Genomic DNA, 17550 nt, shown 5'->3' with positions numbered 1-17550 from the left:
TACAGACATCAAGAATTATAGTTTTTACTAGTTGAAAATTAATTCTTGATACCAAGAATTTGCATTTCTGCAAGTGATTATGTCATTGTTGATATCAAGAATTACATTTTTACTAGTGGAAATGTAATTTCTGATATAAAAAAAAAAACAGTTACTAGTAGAAATCGAATTCCTGATTTCTAGAATTTGCATTTTAACTAGTGAAAATGTAATTGTTGATATCAATTCATATAGGCTACTGAATTGAATAAAAGTCAAAACTGCTTGCCATAGTTAACATTCATTGAAGCGCTATATTGTTTACTCTGTGAGCGACGCGACGTGATAAACTACAACTCTCCTGTTATAATCAATGAAATCACACACACTGCAAAACATGCAAAGTTTGTAGATAATAACAGAATCGTTCTAGTATCTCCGTCTCGTGTCGCTCACGTGCTCTCGGTGTAGTATTCATGACGGAACCAATCATCACAGCGATATCAGAGAATTGATGATATCGGAAAATTGCCTTAGTATTTGACTATACATTGCACTCCAGCCAGAAGCGTCTGAGAACGTACAGGTTGGTCCAAATATCTTAATTTTTTTATTCAGAAAATAACTAACACGCTACTAGATGGGCAAACACCACTTTACGTAATTAATATTCATAACCCAAACCACGCCTTAACGGTCTGTTCCTGAGGAGAACAGACGTAAACAGTGTTAGAAAAACAAATTAGCCCATCACCAAATTATCTTAGTGTTTAATAATATATGAATTCGTTTTTTATTACGTTTTCATTTTCGTTTTAGTTCAAGATTTTTTGTATTTGTTGTGCGTTTGACGTTTTTTAAATGTCTATTTAGTTTTTATTATTTTAGAACTTTTACTGGAATGTTTAATTTATTTAAATTACATTTTTTTTTAGTTTAAGTTTTAGTTCATGGTAGAAAGACACTGCACTTAAGTACACTTATGATTGTGATTGATCCTGTACATTACATATAGTAGTATAATTTAAAGTATATTTTATCCAAACAACGCCGTTTCCGGTTCATCATGAAGTCATCAATCTTCAATGATCATGTCAGAAGCAGAGCACGTGTGCTGGTATATTCTGATACTAAGGCAGGACTGTATTTTCAGGGTGGTGTTCAAATGCATGAGGTCAGGTGTGATGGACAGGAAGTGATGTGGGCAGCGGGGTGAGTGTGTTAGTGGTTAGAAAAGAAGAGCTCTCCAAAGATTGAACTCATGAGATCAATGCCAGAACCAACTATCCAGCAAGCTTCCATTTTACTAACAGTCATTTACATCTACGTACAGACAGTATATATGTCTTATGCCATGTTGTGCATATAAGTTAATGCTTACAGTAGTTATGTTGCTAAGCTAATAAATCAAAACTAGGGCTGCGTCTGAATTCGCATTCTCTCTTAAGTAGGTCTCTCTATATAGTATGAATATGTATTACATAAATAAATTCAGCATGTTCTCACACTTTTATAGTGATCATCATCGTCACATCCTGTTTGTAACTTGAAAGGACTAAAAAGTAAAAGTGGTTCATACACTATATGTCAGTTCTTTTGAATGCTAATGATAATTTTGTGTGAGGAAAAAATGTAAATTTTTTTTTTTATTTGAATTCAAAATAATTTATTCTAATTCTCTGCTGTAGCTCACGAATCTCAATTATGCTTGCATACATTCAAACCTGCCACCTCGAGACTTGTTGCGCAAAGTGTGAAGTCAATGGCGTCAAACGTTTTGTTCTTGTGTGTCTTGTCGATAAGTGCGTCAATTTTTAATGTCTTGAATGAATGCAAGCACAAACTTGATTTGAAAATATAGTGAATATAAATAGTGAATGTTTCATAAAAAAAAACAAAAAAAAACAATATTGAAACTATCTTCTATCAATGCAGTACTGAAATTGCTGAATAGGCTTTTGGAACAGAGCTTTAAAATAAAATAAAATAAAATAAAATAAAATAAAATAAAATAAAATAAAATAAAATAAAATAAAATAAAATAAAATAAAATAAAATAAAATAAAATAAAATAAAATAAAATAAAATAAAATTTGCTGGACACCGGTTCATGGCATAATAAAAGGTTATTTTTTTCATTTTAAACTAGTTCCTGTCCCGCACCACCCCCATGTTAGCTCCCCTTCATCGCTGAGTTAGCCCCCCACATGCAGGGGATTTTACCTGGGAAACGCGAGAACAGAGAAAACCTCTTAAGCGAAAGGCGGCGCGGACGAGGCGACACCACGGCAGGAGAGAGGGGGGGGGTGACAGCTGGGGGGGGTAGAGCCAGAGCAGAGGAGAGACAGAGAAGCTCTTTAAACACGGCACACATTAACATCCTGTGGACAGCTGATGAAGGTGAAGATCCCTCATTATAATGCACTATAGGAACATTATATTTCCCTTGAAGGGGTCATTTTAAGCTACTAGTCTTGCTTTTCAAAGTTAAACATTTTCTGGTGACATTAAAGGCATGTTTCACCTAAAACTCGTCACTATCATTCCAAACCTGCATGACTTCAGTGGAACTCAAATGTAGATATTTAGCAGAATGTCCAAGCTGCAAGACTCCATGATTATAATATGTAATCTATTCCTGTGATCAAAGCTGAATTTTCAGCATCATTACTCCAGTCTTCAGTGTCACATGATCCTTCAGAAATCATTCTAATATGCAATGTAGAAAAAATGGAAATTAATACTTTTATGCAGCAAGGACATTAAATGACTGTAAAGAACTTTATAAAGTTACAAAAGATTTCGATTTAAAATAAATGCTGTTCTTTTGAACTTTATATTCATCAAAGAATAATGAAAAAAATGTTTTACAATTTCCACAAAAAAATACTAAGCAACAAAAACATTTTTCAAAACTGATAATAATAATAACCATTATTAATAATAACGGAGTACATATAACAATTGATAATAGCTAATCAGCTAATCAGGATCATGTGACACTGAAGACTGGAGTAATGATGCTGAAAATTCAGCTTTGCATCACAGGAATAAATACATCTTCAAATATATTCATATAGAAAATAGTTATTTCAAATTGCAATAATATATTTTACAATATTATTTTTAATATATTTTTGATTAATTAAATGCAGCCTCAGTCAGTCAATGTATGGGACTACTTTCACAATATTTAATATATTCACAATATTTACAACATTTTTGTTTGAGTAACAGTCCGAAAATGAAGTCGTTATTTAATTATTATTAATTTAATTAAATTAGCCAACAGTGGGCTGAATTGCATCAAATTATTGCATGCAATGCTTTGAAAGCTAATTTTAAGTCTGTTCATCGAAAAAAAAAAACGTAATTGTCTTCAGAATTACCATCCAGTAGCGTTGTGCTGAGAAAATCAGCTTGGACATTCTGCTAAGTATCTCCTTTTGGGTTTCAAGGCTTAAATAAAAATACAGGCTTTGGAAGGACCAGAGGACAAGTAAAATGCCAATGGATCAGTCACATGACCTTTGGTCTCTTATACAGTGTTTCTCAAAGCACATGCAGGCACACATTCAGACACATGCTAAGCACATAAATGTGACGTTTGGCACATGGATGGACTGCGGCACAGCTGGAGGTGAAGGAACAGAATCAGACAGCATCATTACACATAGTGACACTCGGCCAGCAGATGTCCCTGCGGTCAAATGTGTCCGTACAGTCCCTCCCGGCAGCATCAGTGTTATTACGTAACGCCAGACTAAACTTACAATGACAGATCATGACAAAGTGCTTGTGTCTGCGCTGGGAGACTAAAAAAACACAACGCTGGCCACTGATCTATGGCTGGGGAGCAGCAAACATCAACAGACATATTTTATTATAGTATTGCTGTATTATATGGTGCTTTTTGCATCCTTCATAAAACTTGAAAAGTTCAGTCCAGATTTATTGATATTCCATCCAAAAGATCATGGGACATCTTTAACTCGTCTCATTTCTTGTTCTGTAATTCATTCGGGTTTGGGACAGCACAAGGGGTGAGTAAATGATGACCGTTTTCATCTTTAAAGAGTTTGTTCAGCCATCAATAATAATTCTGTCATCATTTAATCATACTAGTCTAGAACATAAAGTAAGATAAGATAACTGAGTGTTTTGTCCATAAAACGGAAGTCAAAAGGCTCCAACATTTTTCAAAATATCTTATTTTTTGTTGCGCAGAAGAAGAAAAAAGGAACAACATGAGGGCGAGTAAATTATGACAAAACTTTCATTTATGGATTGAGTAACCCTGTAAGTGGGAATATATCACGCTCTTCGATTAGTAAAAAAAGTAAGCAATAAATAAATACTCACCCAGGCATGGTGTATTCAGTGCCATGACTCCGTAATAAGAGAAAGGACCGGCCTCAAACTTCATATTCTCGTTTCCAGCCTCAACTTCCACTCGACCCTGAAGGATAGAGGTGGGTTTAATAGTTAAAGTGCCCCTATTATGCTTTTTCGAATATTACCTTTTATGCAACGTGTAATAAAGCTGTTTGTGAATGTAAAAGGTCAGCAAAGTTTTAAAGGTCAAAGTAAATGACAAATAAAGTTATATTCTCCTAAAAGAAAGAATCGATTGTGAACTGCCGAAAACGAGTCGTCAGAAATTACAGTCTCACTTTCTGTTACAAACCTACACAACAATGAAACAAATTTGCATAATGCCAGCCTATGCTCTTCATTGGCTGCCTGCGAACAACGTCTTCTTTGCCCCGCCCTCAAACACTGTAGCTGTAGCTGAGACTGGAAGAGTTTGGTTCGTGTTGTCGTCATGTAGAAAAGATTTCTGCGATGTGAAAGCAAATCCACTTTTCTAGACTTCCAAAGGATGACGACTCATGCTGGAATTTAATTCAGCTATGGTAATGGGCTTTTCGTTTTGACACATGCTGTAGGCGGTAAACCAATCACAACAGACTAAGCCGACCAATCAGAGCAGAGTAGACCAATCACAACAGACTGGGCCATCTGACCAATCAGAGCAGAGCAGACCAATCTCAACAGACTGGGCCATCTGACCAATCAGAGCTGAGTAAACCAAACAACAGACTCACTAGGCCATCTGACCAATCAGAGCAGAGTAAGCAAATCACAACAGACTGGGCCGTCTGACCAATCAGAGCAGAGTAAACCAAACAACAGACTGGGCCATCTGACCAATCAGAGCAGAGTAAACCAAACAACAGACTGGGCCATCTGACCAATCAGAGCAGAGTAAACCAAACAACAGACTGGGCCGTCTGACCAATCAGAGAAGAGTAGACCAATCACAACAGACTGGGCCGTCTGACCAATCAGAGCAGAGAAGCTCTCGGAAAGGAGGGCTTAGAGACACCGAATCCTTTTTCAAACCATTTTCAGACTCTTTGAGAAATCAGGTGACGTGCATTGGATATCATGGGAAAAATTAAGTGTTTTTTGACCAGTTCAGTTCAATAACTGTGCAAAGTGTATTATTTATGAAATGGGTTCAATTAAGCTATAAAGCAGCTCTGGAGAAAACAGTGATGTCATCACCCAGCTCAATTCAGTTCTCATCCAATAGTGTCAGTGTAGTCAAATCAATCAGTGCCGACAATCATAAAGATACAACCACACAAACACAAACTGCTTGATATCAAAACTAATATCAAATAAATACATTGGCAATAAAAAGCATTGTGTGATTCCTTCAAGATACTGAAACCTAAAACCCTCAAGAACCCCCACCGGTGTTCTCAAATCATTAAACAGCGTTTTTAAAAACACTTTTATGTCAAACGTGACTTATTTTGAAATCTTAACCGGCTTCCTTGAAGAACAACCAGTTGCGTCTCCATTATTAAAGACAGAATGACACACAACCCAACCAAAACTCCCACAAGGACGGTGAGGATGGTACATTTAATACTTTGAAACCAGGACACATGTCATGTGCTAAACCACATTCGAGAGGACACACACATTTTCCAAACTCTCAGGCGTCATATTTGCCCCATTTTCTGCCCCAATGGAGAGTCAACTATTCCTCTCATTCTCAGAAAAACGTTACCAGATCTGTGGCGCTCGGATTGCATGAACACGGATCCTGTCACTCTATCTGAGTCTCCTCTGCTCTGGTGTCTATATTCAGGTAGACACTAAATACAAACAGAGCTGGACTACACTTTTCTACTTTCTGCAAATAAGCTTTCATAAAATAAAACAAAACTACTACTACTAAACAAATATTTACATTTACACTCTATAATGATACACTACCATTCAAAAGTTTTTTTTTTTTTTTGGAAAGTTGAAATTAATTATTTTATTCAGCAAGAACACATTATATTGATCGAACATTTAAAATGAAAACATAAAAAATGCTGTTCTTTTGAATATTCTATTCATCAAAGAAAAATGTATCATGGTTTCCACAAAAATATTAAGCAGCACAACTGTTTTCATCACTGAATATAATACGAAATGTTTCTTGAGCAGCAAATCAGCATATTAGAATGATTTCTGAATGATCATGTGACACTGAAGACTGGAGTAATGCATCACAGGAATAAATTACATTTTAAAATATATTCAAATAGAAAACAGTTATTTTAAATTGTAATAATATTTCACAATATTATGTTTTACTGTATTTTTAGTCAAATAAATGCAGTCTTGGTTGAGCATAAGAGACTTATCAATCAGTAACAATTTACAGGTTCAGTTAATTAACATTTATTGTTATAAAGCAACAAAGAACAACACTTTTACATCATTTTATAATCTAGGTTATCTAGAATGTGCAAAGTTAAAATCATTAATCATTAATGAATTATGAATGAACATTAATTATCAATGAGCAATGGTATATTTAATAATTAACCTACATTTATAAATGTGTAAATGCTAAACAAGTTTGTTGTTTATGTTAACATTTATATTAATGCCTTCTTGTAAAGTACTACCAACAAATCATCACTCATTGATTACTAAAATTGACTAAATTCCTAAACTACTAAAATAATAATAAATTATTAATATATTTAATACATTTAAATTAAAGTATGAATATATATTTTTATTTTCTAATAATTGAATTTAAATACATTTAAATACTCTATTAAATATGTATTTATCTAATAGACTGAATATATTTAAATAAAAGTGTAAGACCATGTATATATACATATATATATATATATATATATATATATGTGTGCGTGTGTGTGTGTGTGTGTGTGTGTGTATGTGTGTATGTATGTATGTGTGTATGCATGCATGTATGCATGCATGTATGTATATGTGTGTGTGTGTGTGTGTGTGTGTGTGTGTGTATGTGTGTATGCATGCATGTATGCATGCATGTATGTATATGTGTGTGTGTGTGTGTGTGTGTGTGTGTGTGTGTGTGTGTGTGTGTGTGTGTGTGTGTGTGTGTGTGTGTGTGTGTGTGTGTGTGTGTGTGTGTGTGTGTGTGTGTGTGTGTGTGTGTGTGTGTGTGTGTGTGTGTGTGTGTGTGTGTGTGTGTGTGTGTGTGTGTGTGTGTGTGTGTGTGTGTGTGTGTGTGTGTGTGTGTGTGTATATATATATATATATATATATATATATATATATATATATATATATATATATATATATATATATATATATATATATATATGATTAAATACAATTAAATATAAAACAAACAAAACAATAAACCCTTATTGTTATAATGGTTGCACTTTATTTTACAGTACGTGCACTTACATCATTCTTACCCAAGAGAGTACTGGGTAATATAAGGTAACTAAACGGGTTAAGGTTAGGTTTAGGGGTAAGTTCAGGGTTAGTAACTAGTTTTTACCCAGTTATTGCATTTACTATAATAAGTACATGGTATGTACATTTGGAACAGGACTGTAAAATAAAGTGCTACCATTATAGTTTACATATGTTATATAATTTATTGAAAATTATTTTGGAAATTAATTTGAACTATTATATTTTAAATGATTTGAAAACTCAGGCAGAATCAGTCTGTAAATCAGCAGATGAGAGGAGATTGGTGAATTTAAGCAGACATGCGGTTTGATGGCCAGTGTGACATAACGCTCCATGACACACGGCGTTCATGCTTCGTATGACATTGTGCCGCGGGGATGATTACGACTGTGATAAACACGGTCACACTGACGTTCTGAAAGAGTTAACCTTGTCCTGGCTGACCCCCCCGTCGAGAACACAGCAAATCCAGGATGTGATTTACTGATCCCGAGGGGGGCCCCGTGCGCCCTGTCCCGACACGGCTCACCCTACCATGACCATCTTCAAACTTAAGCCACGTTAAGTAAGCAGTGGCACAGATATTCATTCAGATGACTGGAAAGTGTGCATAAGGTCGCGCTAATATGTTGATCCCCGTATGAGTTCACATACAAGTCAATATCTATATATGTAACGCATGCTTGCTGTCGCATGGACATTCAAGAGTCTTTCCATCAATCTCACTTCTGATTGGACGGTTTTATAAAACAGGGCCATGGGTCGCTTTGATTGGCTGTGTATACGATCGTGTGTGTGTGTGAGCTGGCAGAAAGAGGGTGGGATTAGAGCTGCTATGTTCAGGATCCCTTTCTTATGTAAGAGGGATCAATTAGTGAAGGACAGGCCTGACCGATGCTGGCCTCTTCTGGCTAAAACAACAGGGAGGTCACAGACGCTCCGAACAGACCAGGACGCCTCGAACGAGACACAATGTACACGCCAAGCACAAAAGAGCTTGAAAATGTTAACTTCACTTTCCAAACTTCAAATCTCTACTCCTGAGTAATTCATGAATTACCTCTGTGTGTAATTCATCCTGTGCTGGGAGTGTTACGGGCAAGAATGACACCTCAAAATTGTGCAGAGAGGTGTGCTGTTACTTCGCCAAGGGATCTGGCTTGTGATTTTGGCTCGGCAACAACAAAACAGACAGAAAAAACAGACTTAAGTTCTCCTTTGAAAGTTTTCTCCTTTGACAAGTACGATCACGGCAAACATTCAGATCTGTGTTGGCGCTGCCGCTGATACAGAGGGAGCAGTTGGCATGAATAGGTATGAAACAGCTTCACAAACTCTTTTCAACCACATAGTATCATTATTTCTGTTTTATAATCATTCAAAATATCACAGAAGTACTGAGATACAAGTTTATAGTTTGGATATAAACACTGAGGTCTATGGTAGGGATCAAAATAGAGTAAATCACCTTTTGCACATAACTTCATGCTTTAAATAACAATTGGATCAATTGCATCGTTACACCAGTAGGTGGCAACAAGTGACTTTTTTTTTTTTTTTTTGCTGCATCCGAAAACACAAACTTCCCTACTATATGGTAGGCAAAATGTGTATGACAATGTCCAAATTCACAGTACTCATAGGCAAAAATTACCCAGATGACCTGCATCTTCTGGCGAGATTCTGAAGTGTGCATACAATAGACATTTTACCATCCCATGAGGCCACGGGACAGTATTTGTGAATGGAAGAGACTGACGCTGGTAGGTCACGTGACAATGACAGCATGGCTGATGAAGTATGTCCAGATTACATTTATACTACACACACTCATACTATATAGAACATACTTTTTTAGCGGCCGAATTACTTATTCAAAATAAGTACCTACTCAAGAGAGTGATTTCGGACGCAGCCCTAGTCATTGAATCATTCAATTAAAGGGATGGTTCGGAGTAAAATCAACCTAGGGTCCTTTGCACCATGACATCGAGCCAAACACCCCCCCAGAAGCCTTTTTTCCCTTGGTCGAACATTTTTAAAGTTAGAGCTTATTTAGAGATATCAGCCGGATGGCTTAGTGCAGGCACTAATGGATCCAAATTTTTATCCTGTAAATTACCCCACTAATAATGCCCAGAATGGTACCAAACTTATACACTAGTACAAATAGGTTCTGTACTCATAAAATGAGGCATTGGAAAGTTTGTAAGTACATCAGGAGTTTATTTAAATAACACTTGCCTGGCACCTAAAACACCTTAGCAACTACATAGCAATACCCTGGCAACCATCTAAAAAGCAACACATAGCAATGCAATGGCAAACGTAGCAATGCCTTTCAAAAAACATCTAGAAGTTAGCCTGCTCTAGGTAGCTAGACTTGTTCTATATGCCTTAGCAACCACCTAAAACACCCTAGCAACCACATAGGCATAGTCATGGCAGTAAGTTTTGCACAGGCAAGCATCACTCATATTTTCCTCAGAAAAATCCAGTCTATTTTGGGATACATCTAATCCTGTAAGTACTAAGAATTCTGACAGGCAGAGAGAGATATTTGTGGATGGTTGTACAGCTGACGTCCCTGGAGCAATGTCATGAGGACTCCACAAGGTCAAATGGTGAGGAATTACATGGGATGCAATCATGGGGTGAATCACATGGTACCAGCCATGGGGAACAGGCAACTACTCTGACCTTTTCTCCTTCTCTCAGACCATCCAACAAACCAAACCATCTCTCAAAACAAACTCTAAAGCAATTAAACGCTAGGTTTTATAATCTATGTGAGAGTGTTTGTCTTGAGTAGAAATGAGTAACGTTGCACGTTTCAAGACAATTCAGTTGGCCTTTCAGCAATAGTAATAATGATATTTGCCTTAGCAAGCCCCACTAACAGGAGACTATGGAAGCTTGTTTCCGCCACTGAATAATAAATAAATAATAATAATTGCAACTTTTTATCTCACAATTCTGACTTTTTTTCTCACAATTGTGATATATCAAGTCAGAATTGTGACTTTTTTTCTCAGAATTGCGAGATATGAAGTCAGAATTGTGAGAAATAAAGTCGCAATTCTGAGAAATAAGTCGCAATTGCGAGATATAAAGTCGCAATTCTGAGAAATAAAATCGCAATTGGGAGATATTAAGTCAGAATTGCATGATATCAAGTCGCAATTGCGTGTTATAAAGTCAGAATTGTGAGATATAAACTATTCTGAGGTAAAAAAAAAAAGTCTGTCTTTTTTTTCCTTAGAATTGGACTTTATATCTCACAATTCTGAGAAAAGATGTCAGAATTGCAAGATATAAACTCGCAATTCTATGTTATAAAGTCAGAATTGCGTGATATAAAGTCGCAATTCTGACTTTATATCTCGCAATTCTGACTTTATAACACGCAATTGCGACTTTATTTCACGCAATTCTGACTTTATATCTCGCAATTCTGAGAAATAAAGTCAGAATTGCAAGATGTAAACTCGCAATTGTGAGATAAGAAGTCGCAATTATCTTTTAAAATGTTTTATTTTGTGGTGGAAACAAGCTTCCATAGGAGACTGATTATTGAAGGAAGTAGCACACTTTCTGTTTTGATTTAAAGGCACTTTTTCAAACTAGCCTAAATATTTAATAAACACACACGCAGTGTAGATATTAGTGGGCATCAAGTCTACAGAGCTTTCTGCTGAATTGTCTACCGATCAGTTTCACTTACCTGAAGGATGAGGATGAAGAAGTCCACAGGTTTTCCACGCTGATATAAATGGTGCAGTAGCGAACGCTTGTCGCTCTCGTTGAACTTGATCTCCTGAATGACATCCGGATGCCTGAGGATTCGCAGTAACACCTTGTCTTTGATCTGGAGTGGACTGAAAATGCTCACCTCTATGGAAAGATGGGTAAGCAAAAATTGCCTGTTATTTGCAAAAAGCAAAAGCTCAAAGAGTGAGAAGATAATCAGTGTCTTATAAACGCAACAGCTCACCAGTAGCGAGGAAACGATGCGCTGCTAGCATTAGTTGCGGGGATATCTTGACTTTAGATTCGCTCTCATGTTTGAAAGCAGAAAAGTCCCTTTTGTTCTTGTTGGGATCCACTTTCTTTTTGTTACGATTGTCAGCTAGCAGACAAAAAAAAAGAAAAATTAAATTAATCACTCAAACAATCACTCATCTTGTTTCCCAAAAGCATCTTAAGCCTAAGTTGATCATAGAAGCCATTGGCACTAATTGTCTTTATGATCTACTTAGGCTTACGATGCTTTTGGGAAATGCAGCCCAGATCTATAAATCAATAATTGAACCAATTAATAAATCAATTATTAGACCATTAGATTAGACTGGATTTGATTTAACCCTCTGTTGCTCCTCATTTAGTTATCACACTCACACTCCTCCCGGTCAAAAGTGGCCGAACTTTCTTTTTCAGTAAAATCGATGTAATATATTTTTGTTCAATAATATTTTTTATTTAATATTTTGTATTTGAGGGACTTTTATGGTACCAAGTAATAGTTATTTATGCAATAATTATGATCCATTTGTTTCCACAATTTGTATAATACAATACAATACAATACAATACAATGAATTAACCCATAAATTTTTAGGCCCTGTTTTTTCTAATTTCTAAGTAACCCCTTCATTGCTGTGTGCCTTTTTTCTGTATCTTGATTTTTGTCATTTTAAATGTTTTTTATGTCCTATTAATTTCTATGTTGGTCATTTTTATCCGCTAGGAGTACAAGTGCGACTATTTTTAGGATGATTTTTTTTTCTTGTGTTCACATAGCAAGTGCCATAAGTCACCAAGTGTCCTACCATTCTTATGAAGTCAAATTTTCAGTCAAAAGTGACCGAAAAGGCAGTACAATGTGTAGGACTTGTACTTATAACATCTACGAATGAGGGCAGGGGGGAGGGTTTTTTTCTGACACTTATTGTAGAACATATTGTGATTGTTATTAATGTTTCCCTGTTTACGAAAAGCTAAATAAAAAAATAAAAGTGACCGAAAAGCATCAGAGGGTTTTAAAAATCCATGATATTTCCATGAAAAATGAGAATCACTATCTTGAACATACTGTAGAGATCAGACTCGTCCAGGATCTCAGATTTGATGATCTCCTCAATAACGTCCTCCAGCGTGACCAGCCCCAGAACCTCGTAGAACGGATCTCCTTCGCCCTCATTGTTCACCTTCTGGACGATGGCCAGGTGGGATTTACCTGCGGACAAAAACACCCAAGCCAAAAATAACTAGAAAAACTCAAATTAAATGCACTAAGTATTCTAATTCCAATCAGAATGGCTGTTTAACCCTTAAAACTAAACATTTTTGTCATCATTTACTCACCCTCAAGATGTTCCAAAACAAACAGTTGACAGTAGCCATTGACTTCCATAGAGATTTTTTCCTAATATGGAAGTCAATGGCTACCGTTAACTGTCTGGTTACCAACATTCTTTAAAATATTTTAAAAAATAGTTCAAAAGAAGAAAGAAATTCATACAGGTCTGGAACAACTTGAGGATGAGTAAAAGATGACAGAATTTTCATTTTTGGGTGAACTATCCCTTTAACATAGATTTAGTTAACACCAGGCCAGGAAACCCACTGAGTGAGTGTAGAATAATTCAAACCATATTCATATATTGAAGGACTGCATGGACATGCATATTAATGAGCCGTATTCTCACTACAGAATCTGAAAACCCCATGAATTATTCATCATATTTTATCTGAGGGGACAGATCAATCATAACCATTTAAGCAAATACTGGACCATTTGCGCTTCATGTTCCAAAAGAGAGTCAGATCAGAATTCCTACTAAACTTAGATCTTAAAGAGCTTAAGAGGGGGAGATGACGGAGATGTCTGGGGATTACAAACAGAAAGCGAAAAGGCAAGGATGGAGCAAGACAGGACCAGAAGACAGTTTGACAGCATTAAAAGTTAAGAGGGAAATATGCAAAACACTGCAAAATCAACATTACTGGACATGTTAAAACATGAAATATGTGTAATACTGGGTGAATGCTCAAATCTGAATCAAAATACATGGATGCACCAATATAGAAATTCTGGCCAATACTGTCAACCAATTATTATTTTTATGTTATATGTTAATGCCTGTTTTTTTTCCAAACTAAATATGAGCTGTAATTAAAATACAAGTATATCAGGCATCAAAGCATTATTTATTTTCAGTTTCAGCCAATTCAGACTTGTTCAAATTACTAACCCTAAAACCGATCAACAGTCCGCAACACTTTATTTTTTAAATAATGGCTAATATCATACATCAGTAAAAGGTTATCCTAAATGGAGAAAATTAAAGAAAATATGCAGATTTTTTTCTTGAAATCCGTTTTCCTCTGGGGAATTTTAAAGTACATGATCAAGCCTAACATTATAATACGGAAAGCTTTAGACAAGCAGTCTCCAATGCTCCTGAGGGATCGGCATTTAGCAAATCACCCACATTTACTTATCTGCATACTCATAAGCTTATTTACATACATTCATAGCTCAGTGGAGCTCATTTTAAACCAACAGCAAAAACACATTTGAATAGAGTGCAGAGAATTTCTACAAAATTGTCATCAAATGCAGTGAAAGCAATGTCCGAAGCAGACGAGTTGGACAAAACAGTGCATGTCACATGGGGTTTGTGGCACCTCTGCAGTGTTGCAGTGATTGAGATGAGAAAAATAAAGTGGGAGGGGCTTGAAACTGCCAATCATTCCAAAACACCGCCCACAAAACTCATCTTTAAACTATTATGAAGCAAATGCACACATGCACTTTGAAATTTGCTTCAACAGCTTGTTTAAAACAATCCCAGCATCATTGTCATGATTAAAGCCAATAAAGTAAAATGAATCATTGCAAATATTAGAATTGTAGTTCTTTGTTAGTTTAACTAATGTAATTAACTATGTTAACAAATAAAACCTCATTGTAAAGTGTTACCAATACCAATGTAAAGAATAATCTGAATATTAATGGGAATATTACAGCCCTGAATCTGAAGGTAAATGTGGCAAAACATTAGAGTGAGTCTGCAAACTCTGCTGGACCGGATGATGATGTGTATTTTTAATGAGTGACTTTTGGCAGCATTGGATTCCTCCGCCATTTCCTGAAGAGCTTCATATTGATCGGAGGCTGATACAGGGAGCATATGGTTATTGATTTGGCTCTCAGGGGGACACATCATAATCAATAGGAGGGTGAAAACAACTGTGCATGGAGATAAACCCTTTGCTTCCTGTGAGCACAGCACATTCTGTGCAAACTTTCAAGACTCAGGAGAGCACATAAAACACAAATCACTAACCTTTTTTAAACTCCTCCAACATGGCGTCCAACTTAGTGTCGTGGAAGACAAAATGCACCGGGCGGTTGTAGAACTTGGTGACCGTTTTAAGCGTAGTGCAATCATCCGGGTCAACAAAGGCCAGGTCCTTGACGTACAGGATGTCCACGATGTTGGAGCGCTCACTGTCGAACACGGGTATCCGCGTGTAGCCGCTTTCCATGATTTCAGACATGGTGCTGAAGTCGAGCACGGCGTCAATGTGAATCATGAAGCAGTTGCCCAGCGGCGTCATCACATCCTCCACCGTCTTGGTTCTGAGTTCGAGAGCACCTTGTATGATGTTCAGCTCCTCTCTGACCAGGTCATTGTAGGGCTCTGTGACCTTCAGCATCCCCACCAACTTCTCTCGGTTGTAGACGGTGCCGATTTCCTGCCCGAGGATGACATCCAAAAGCTTACTGATGGGGAATGACAACGGGAAGGTCAGTAGCATGAAGAACTTGGTCAGCACGATGGTGTTGGCGCCTACGGCCAAACCGTGGCGCGAGCAGAGCGCTTGTGGCACGATTTCACCAAATATGACGATGCCAACCGTGGATGCCGCCACGGCTCCCAACCCTGACCCGATCAAATCATCTAGCAGGATCGTCAAAGTTGTGTTGACCAGCACATTACCCAACAGTAAAGAGCAAAGCAAATAGTTCCCCTTGCTTCGAATGGGTTCGATTTTGCGTGCATACTTCTTTTCCTTGTTAGTGCCACAACTTTGCACAATGCGAAGCTCCATTGGATCTAACGCCATGAGCCCCAGGTTGAGTCCACTGAACATGCCGGACAACGCAAGCAAGCTTGACACCAGGATGATTTGGAACCAAAGAGGTAGAAGAGATCCTTTCTCCTCTAAGACTACCAATCTACCATCATTATCAGGCAAATGGACCCATTTATCTCCCAAATCCTGTCGGACACATAGGCTGTAGGTCTTCTCTCGTTCACTTTTACGCATTGGCTTTACATACACACTCACCAGACCTGATGTACCCCTGCTGCTCACGTTCATGTAGCTGCCGATGCTCATGTCTTTGGTGAAATCCTCACAAGTCCTGTTCAACGCGTCACTACCCCCTGTATCCACATACTCCGTAAACCTGATGTGGGATGCTGCGCCCGGGGTCAGGTGGACACCATAAAACCGGAGTACGACGCTGCTCTCCTCCGTTACCTGGATGAGCCCGTCCTCCGTCGTGCTGGCCGCTTTATCGCTCCTCTCCAGCCGCATGCCCAGGATCTGACTCCGGGAACTCTGGCTCGAGGTCTCCGTTCGCCCGCCGACAGAGCTCCAGAGGAACACGATGAAAGTTAGAAGACACCCCTGCCCGCTCCGCTCTGTCGCCATGTTTGTTGCGCTCTCTCCGCAAGGCTGGACCTTACGTCACGTCATCGCTCCCACACGCGGACCCCACCCCCTCATTTGCATAGTGCACAATTGCGCAACGCCCACTTTCAATACAGTGGAAAACTTATGTGGAACGTTGAATGAAATGGTAAAAATATATGCGCGCGCGTTCTTAATTAAAAATCACGTTTGGACTAATAAACGTCTCGTGGCACCATGAGTTTTTTATATAATAAATTGTAGTATTAAGTATAAATAAATGTAAGAATCTAACAGGTTTCCAATTAAAAATGATACACTATATAAATAAATAAATTATATATATATATATATATATATATATATATATATATATATATATATATATATGAAGACTTTAGAAGCAAAAGCCTCTAAGTCCGTCTAAAGTTTTTGTTTAATATTAACATTTTTATCAGGCTCCTATAGGTTTCTACCCAAGTACCGGCATTTCTGAATGGGCTGAGGCTGGGATTTAGTGAGTTTGAAGTGAAAGTATTTGTATATACTATGTGCGGAGAGCATTCACTCAATATTAATATCTCATTTTTGAGGTGGCTTTTAGAGGCTTTTGCATCGGAGGTCTTCATATATATATATATATATATATATATATATATATATATATATATGCCACAGTGCTGTGTTATGAAGGCTAATAGCACGAGCCTAGTGTCCTCTTCACCATACACAGTGATGAATTTAATCACAAAATCAATTGCTATCAAATACATTTTAAATAAAGAAGATAATTTTTGCAGTATTTAGATGACAAATAAGCACATTTTCCCTCAATGTCCGTTATTGTAACGCTTATCAGTAAGGACGTAGCTACAATAAATAACATAATTATATATAAATACTATAATTTAAATAATATATTGTTCTTGTATTACAGTAATAAAAAATAAATTAATCAACGACAATGGTCTGCCGTACGTGGCTTTGTTGTTTGTGGTGCGCGTGTGTATTGACCGTATTGACATCACTACATCTCATCCAGATGAATCTGTGTAGAATGTGATACAAGTGCGTCCTCTAGTG

At 37.1% G+C, this 17550-nt stretch overlaps 1 protein-coding gene across 3 annotated transcripts in view; it reads right to left on the bottom strand.

Moving 5' to 3' along the window:
* LOC311076356 (metal transporter CNNM4) overlaps window positions 1–16553 on the bottom strand; it is a 22307-nt gene extending 5754 nt beyond the window's left edge. For 2 of the 3 annotated variants that reach the window (XM_084104525.1, XM_084104524.1), the window contains exons 1-5: window positions 15111–16553; window positions 12851–12994; window positions 11753–11887; window positions 11483–11652; window positions 4342–4438 (exon numbers count right to left, since the gene is read on the bottom strand). In XM_084104525.1, the coding sequence (XP_083960651.1) occupies window positions 4342–4438; window positions 11483–11652; window positions 11753–11887; window positions 12851–12994; window positions 15111–16488 (1924 nt within the window). In that variant the 5' untranslated portion in view covers window positions 16489–16553. Of the gene's footprint in view, window positions 1–2202; window positions 2293–4341; window positions 4439–11482; window positions 11653–11752; window positions 11888–12850; window positions 12995–15110 lie in introns of all 3 variants that reach the window. The other variant, XM_084104523.1, reaches the window with a different exon arrangement.
* Between the last annotated feature and the right edge of the window lie 997 nt (window positions 16554–17550).

Source organism: Abramis brama, assembly GCF_963993115.1.
Source record: "Abramis brama genome assembly, chromosome: 25".
Lineage (NCBI taxonomy): Eukaryota > Metazoa > Chordata > Actinopteri > Cypriniformes > Leuciscidae > Abramis > Abramis brama.
Note: the sequence above shows the minus strand (reverse complement) of the source record. Positions and strands in the feature narration are given on the sequence as shown.